This window comes from Monoraphidium neglectum (assembly GCF_000611645.1).
Source record: "Monoraphidium neglectum strain SAG 48.87 unplaced genomic scaffold scaffold00736, whole genome shotgun sequence".
Lineage (NCBI taxonomy): Eukaryota > Viridiplantae > Chlorophyta > Chlorophyceae > Sphaeropleales > Selenastraceae > Monoraphidium > Monoraphidium neglectum.
The window spans coordinates 6,520-13,295 of NW_014012892.1; the positions used below are offsets into that span (position 1 = coordinate 6,520).

Below are 6,776 nucleotides of genomic sequence, written 5' to 3' on the forward strand. Positions count from 1 at the left end.
CCCCCACCGCCACTGGCGGGAGCGGCCCTGGTAGCATGCGCAGGCAGTCAAGCGCGCCGTCCAGCCCGTCTGACAGCGCGCAGAGCCGCGTCACTGCCTCTGCAAGCAGCTGCAGCTCTGAAGGCGGTGGAGAAGGGCGCCTGCCCCCTTCCCTGGCTCCAGCCTCAACTGCAGCAGCAGCAGTCCCGCCGCCAAGCGCCATGGCCAGGCTTGCGAGACCAAGTGAGTCGCCTTCGTCGGCGAGCTTCGAAACCCAAGCCGCAGACGCGGTCGCCCGCAGGCGCGCCACGAGGCCAGCGCGGCGGGCGGGCTCGGCGCCGGTGATGCGCGCGCTGGGCGGGCGCCTGAGGAAGGCCTGCAGGAGAGAGGTCGAGCGCCCGCGTCGGATAAAAACACGAAAGCTACGGCGCTAGAAAAGCACATTGTGGAACCAGTGGGCGCAAACACAGCCATGCAGAACGAACACCTTCGCGCATGCCTGCTTGCTTGTATCAGCACGCAGGACGCGGCAGCGCGTGATGCACGACGTGCACACAAACACGCACACGCACGCACGCATGCATGCACGCACGCGCGCGCGCGCACACATACACACACACACACACACACGCACGCACACACACAAACACGCACACACACAAACACGCACACGCACGCACGCACGCATGCACGCACGCGCGCGCGCGCACACACACACACGCACGCACACACACACACACATGCGCGCGCACACACACGCACACACCCGCACACGCACGCACACGCACACGCACACACACGCACGCACACGTACCGCACGTCCATGCACAGGCATATGCATGCATGCTCGCCCACGCACAGACACAGACCCTTCCCGCACACTAGCTGGACATGCACGTGGTTCCCCTCACCAAGATGTTGAGCAGCTTGCCGCTCTTGCCGGGATTCAACATGACTTGGTACAACCGCTCAAATTGCACACTGCTTGAAAGCGGCCCGTGCTGCAGCAACAGATCCAAGCGCGCCACATCGTCCTGGACTGCAAGGATGGCAGCTGACAAGTCCAGGATTTCAGCGCACGAGCGCAAGCCTGCGGCTCGCGCCTCTCCAGACTTGAGCCCGCGCGGCGCAGCGGCGGCGGCGACGGCCTGGTGGGCAGCCTCAAAAGCCGCAAGGCACTCGTCCAGGGCCGGGCACAGATAGCAGGTCGCGAACGTCGAAAAGCACTGCAGCACGAGCCGCTCCCACTCGCTGAGGCCGCCCGTAGCCGCGTCCTCGCGCAGCGCAGCCTCGGCGGCATGGACGAGCCACGGCACCACCAGGGCGCCTTTGCTGCACGCGCAGATCGCACAAGCCTCAAAGATGCCCGTGCTGATGAGGCGCCGCGCCTTGATGACGGGGTCCCTTATCAAAAAAGGCAGCGTCGACAAGGCCAGCGCCATGCACGAACCCGCGTGCAGTCCGCCGCTGGTGAGCACGTCGCCTAGGGGGTCGCCAGGCTCGGCGCGCGTTGGCCTCAGCAATGTTTTCGGCACGTGACGCATGAATTGCGGAATATGCGTCTGCAGTCGTGCGCGCGGCTCCAAGACCCATCTGCGGGCGCGACAGACAACAGTGTCAGAGAGGCGCGCCCAATGCGGAACAGGGCGACAGACCAGATGCATGCGGCTGTGTTTGCCCAGCATGCGGTCAACCACCTCTACACTAGAATCAGCAAACGACGCACCTGGCCTTGCCAACTGGCAGGGACGACGAGCCGGGCGTGGGTCGCAGCAGCCGCTCCGCCAGGGCGTCACGACAGCCGCCGCTGTATTGCCGCACGTCCACCTCAGCGGCGATGTACTGCCACCTGGGGGATGCATGGGTTGACACACGCGCGCACGGACGGCAAGGCAGCCGCAGTCGTAGCGTGGCCGACAGGGGGCATTGCTGGCTTGGCATCGCATCCACAAGCTTTCATCGACTCCGTCGAAAGAGCTGCAGCTATGAGCACATGGGCAGGACCTCACCAGGGGTCCTCCCCCGGGCCGAGGGATTCGGTGTCGCCGCAGTACATGAAGTAAAAGACCATGGCACAGCCTTTCGGCGCTGCTGGGACGGCGAGGAACTTGCTTATAGAGTATGGGGACGGAAAACGCTGGTAGGAGCCTAGACCTGCCGACACCTGCACGTGTGGGGCAGGTGTGGTGGCTTGCACGCAGGCATTTTCAGAGTGGCTGTCAGGTGGCAGCTGGCTCAGCTGGTAAACGCATGTGAACGTTAAGGCTGAGCGAACGCGTGGCAGCTCACTGGGAATGCAAGAGTGGATCTCAAAAAATGACAGCTGGCAGGCAAAGCTTTGGACACACAAGGGGAGTTATACACGGACATACAATCGCAGCAAGCACCACTTTCAGCTCTCAAGATGATAGATCAGACCTCCCCGCAGCCCTTAACGCACCCCAGGCAGCACCGGGCGCCAGGAGCGCGCCTCCACCGCCGCCAGCGTGGCCGCCCAGGCCGCCGGCCCCAGGGTCCCGCCCTGGAACGGCGCTGCGCCCGCCTCCTCGAGCTGCAGCACCATGAAGCGCTGCACCAGACACTGGTAGTGCCTGGCAGCAATGAATGTGGGGAATTTGCCTTAACCAAGACAGTCTGGGGGTCTCGATGTGGAGTGTAGGCGGGGCGGGCAGGGCCGCAAAGGGGTGCACTGACGGCGAAGAGCGCAGCTGCTGGTGTTGTTGTTACGCAATCACGTCAGCACCTGCTATGCCCTTGTACCTCTGCAGCGCAGCAGCCTGAGAAGCTGGCCGCGTGTGGGTTGCTAAGCTGACCACCTCGCTGACGCGCGAATGTGAACATCCGCACCTGCTCAGCCACACGGCATGGCTGACGCCCAGCAGCTGCTGGGGGTCATGGCCCTCCCCGGCCAGCTGCATCATGTCGCGCCACATGAAAAAGAACGGGCGGCAGGCGCTGTTCTGGTGCACCTCCTGCAGGACGCCGAGCGAGTGCGCGGCAGGGGTGCGTTGAAACGGGTGTGGCAAGCGTGGTCGACACCAGTGTGCGGCGGGTTCGTCCAGCAATAGGAGGTTGATCGACTGAGGTGGGGCACAGCAGATAGCAGCTCAGCAGCAAGACGTGAGGCGATACCACCCTGTCAATGTCACCCTCAATACTGCCACTCAATCAGACTGAGCTGCCTGCCGCTAGCAGGCCTCAGCCGCCCACCTGTATGCCGTTGCCACCCTGGCCAACTGTTGTGGGTCCAAACCACACACGCAGCGCCCCCCGCGCCCATCCAAGCGCGTCGTCGATATTCCCCCGCCGGTGGTGAAATTTGGACAGCGTGCAGAGGGCATCAAAGGCGACAAGGGAGGACGTGTCTTCTGAGTAGGTCGAACCCGACGGAGTGTCTTTGCGCCAGTCGCCCGGCGGCCTCACCACGCCGTCACAGCTCTCCATCAGCTCGGCCAGTGATCCCATGGCCTGCGGCCCATGGGCGTGCGTTTGCTGCGCACTCGGCGCGTCTCGCCCGCCGGAAGCGGAACAGACAACACCCCAGAGCAGGCTCGCAATGCCGTACCCTATCCGTGCACGTTGTGATGCAAACAGCGACACGCACCGCTTCATCGTCAGGCGCCACCGAGGTCAGATCCAAAGCAAGAAGGGTGCCCAAGGCCTGCGCTGCGGCCCACATCACAGTCGGCTCGATGTTCGCCATTTTGGGTGTCCACCGGGCCGCACGACCCAGCACGTCCGCCACCTGGTTGAGACAAGGGTGCATGTGTGTGTGCCAGACTGCCGTGGCAAGGCCTGCAGCCAATGCAAGCATGCCCTCAGGGCAGATGCCAACGGAAGTACGCAAACTGCGTAAGCAAAACAGTGGGTGAGGCGAGCCAGTGGTGTTGACAGCCAAGTCAGCCCGCAACCCGCAGTCAAGGGCGTGGGCACGACAGGCAAAGGGCAACCGGGCTTGCGGGTGCGCCGCAAGCACACCTGCCGGAGCTCCACCTCAGCCGTGCGCATGACGCATCCGCTGCTGCCGTCACCGTCGCCCACCGCGCCTAGCAGCACTCGGCGCCAGGTCAGCGCCGCCGCCGCCCCCACGGCTTCCGCAACCAGTGCCTGGGGTAGCCGCGCCTGTGCCTCGGATCCTTCACACACAAAGAGCTGGTGGGCCAAATCCGGCTGCATTGCCGACCATTCGCAAGCCCTTGCGATGTGCTGCTGTGGCGGCCTGCCGAAGGGCGCTGCACCCTCTGTACAAGCAGCCAGCGCCCAAGCACGCGAGAGTCGGGACGTGAAAACCAGCGCATGCCTGCAAAATCGCACAACACGGCGGATGGCGTGCGGATGGTGCAGTCATGTAATGTCAAGCTTGCTTGTTGATGGGCGCACAGGTGTTTGCTAACAGCGCTCAACTGTTTTAGCCACCAGACTTCAGACACAGATAGTCTGGCTTTGGCTCAACCCCCAACAGCCGCCTGCCCGTTGCCCGACAGCCCGCGCACGCGAGCGCCCCGCCCCCCGACCTGATGCCTTCTGCAGTCAGGAAGCAGTCCGGCACATCGTCCGGCGGCGCCAACCGGCCTTCGAGCGTGGCTGCCAGGGACAAGGACAGCAGCTGAGCGCGCCCGTCGTCCGCCTGCACCCCAAACAGTGCCAGCGGGTCGTGGAGCAGGATGGTATCACCTTTGCCACTTTCGTTCAGACCCGCCTTTTCAAGCTCCTGGACAAATCCAATGACAAAGCGGTAGGCCGCGCCGCCGCCGTCGCTGTCCCCAAGCGGGCCTGCGCCCCTGGCGCCAGCGGCGGCGACCGCCTCGCAGCCGTCTGCCAGGAAGGCGTTGGCGCAGCGCTGCAAGTCGGCGTAGGCGTCGAGCACGGCGGTGCCGCGGCCGCCGATCAGGCCACGGGACAGCAGGGTGCTGCGCAGGGTGGTGCCACGATCTTGCAGCTTGGCAGCGAGCGCGCGCAAGCCCTCCGGGCCCAGGCCCTGTCCCGGGGCAGCTGCGGGGGGCGCCGGGGCTGGTTCACCAGACTCGGCGGCGGCGCTGGTGCGTGCAAGCTGCAGTTGGTTCGTGAGCTGCCCAGGAGGCACAATACGCGGTCCTAGGCTGCTGAGGCGCCCGCCTGGCTCAGCGGCAGGGGCGCTGACCGGCTCGCCATTGGAGGGGACGGCACAGCGATGGTGGGCAGCGATTCGTCGGGCGGCGGCGGGCCACCGCATTCTCCAGCCTTTTGCTGTTGAAGGCTGGCACGACACACCTAAGCATCTGCGCTGGCTCAGCAGCACCCTGGGCGACAGACACCGAAATGACTCTGGATCTCACAGCCGTGCGAAGCACGGGCATCGCGCAGACTGTACCATGTAATACGATACGACTACTGATATCAGTTGCCCAGCCTTGCGATCATGATATGATCCCAAGAGACAGGCAAGCAGACACCTGTTGTGTGTGCGTCAGCTTGTCACTCCTTGTCACCTGCCGGACAACTTTTGTCCACGCACTCGCTTTCAAGCAGCGGGGGAGGGCAGGGACGAGTGTGGCGGCATGCGCCGCACATCCCTCTGTCCCCAGAGGGATGTGCGCACCACGCTGCTAGAGACTTTGCTACACGAGCAGCCACACAGCAATGCCCGCATGGCCATGCCTTTGCCATGGCCATGCCTTTGCCCTGCTCCGTCCCCAACCAGACCGCCCCCAATGCCCGCCCCCCGTGTGGCCGCCTCCACTGACTGCCTATGGCCCTCAATCCCACGCGGCGGCCCTCCCATCCGTGCGGCCTGTTTACACTGTGCCAAACGAGCATGCGATGACTGTTTGCTACTCAACTCAGCGATGCCGGTCAATCTGGGCGACTGCCTTGCGAGAATCCGGCAAGGTGTCGTGCGTGTTGTGTCTGTGTTGAGTAGCCAGAACCAGGTGTCTGCCAGGTGTCTGCCCGACACTCCTGCGGCATTCCTGGGGCCAGGCGCAGCGCTTCTAAAGCGCACACGGAAAGCGCCTCTGGCAATTGCCAAAATGGCTGGAAAGTTGCGATGGAGCCGGCCTCCCTCAAGTTCAACCCTGAGATGACTTCACAGCTGCCCAAACGACACGCCTTTTGAAGCGCCTGTATGCCGTGCCTGGCTCAGGTTCAGCCAGGCAAGTCAGCGCTGCAAAACGCCGCGAGGCAACAGCAAGTCACGAGCCTGGCTGCTCCGCATCCATGCTGCGCCAACCGCCCCGCAGCCGAATTTATGGCAGCCCACCCCCATCAAACGTACTGTGCCTGCGACGCTCTGTGGCCCTGTTGAGTGTGGCATGCGTCAAACATTCTCATCATCATCCAGCAATCCAACCGGCCACGCCCGCCGCACCGCCCCCCGCCCCCGTCACCGCCGCAAAAGTCACTGTGAAGGCCTCTCCCCCGAGGCGCACGCCTCACGAACGCGGCCGAGGCGACCGGAGCCCTCTCAGATCTGCCTGACGCAATCAAACGCCCCACACAACCTATTTCCGCCCCCCGCTGGCCCCCCTGCGCCCCCCCGGTGGCGCCAACACTCGCCCCCCCTCCCGGTTGAAAGTGTGACCCCAACCCACAGTTGTTGGTTGGGACTCAGGCACGCATTGGGATGGTGCAAAGGTTGGATTGCTACGGCGCAAGCCGCTGAGTTGCAACGCCGCCTTGGGCATCACGCGGCATGCGGCGCCAATCTGCGGTTCGGAGGTTTTGATGGTTTTGACTTGACGCATCGCGAGAGCCATTGCTCCTGGCGCTCTCTCGTCAGGCGCCTGGCTTGTGCGGTGCGCCGACCGCGCCCAGCCCCC

The 6,776-nt window shown here is 64.3% G+C and overlaps 1 protein-coding gene across 1 annotated transcript in view; it reads right to left on the reverse strand.

The window, feature by feature from the left end:
- Positions 1 to 2,912, reverse strand: part of MNEG_5063 (hypothetical protein) — a gene marked incomplete at both ends in the record, with an annotated part of 6,565 nt that extends 3,653 nt beyond the window's left edge. Inside the window, 5 exons of the mRNA XM_014046460.1 lie at positions 891 to 1,383; positions 1,706 to 1,828; positions 1,989 to 2,143; positions 2,420 to 2,570; positions 2,827 to 2,912. Of these exons, the coding sequence (XP_013901914.1) occupies positions 891 to 1,383; positions 1,706 to 1,828; positions 1,989 to 2,143; positions 2,420 to 2,570; positions 2,827 to 2,912 (1,008 nt within the window). The remainder of the gene's footprint in view (positions 1 to 890; positions 1,384 to 1,705; positions 1,829 to 1,988; positions 2,144 to 2,419; positions 2,571 to 2,826) is intronic.
- Positions 2,913 to 6,776: the final 3,864 nt, after the last annotated feature.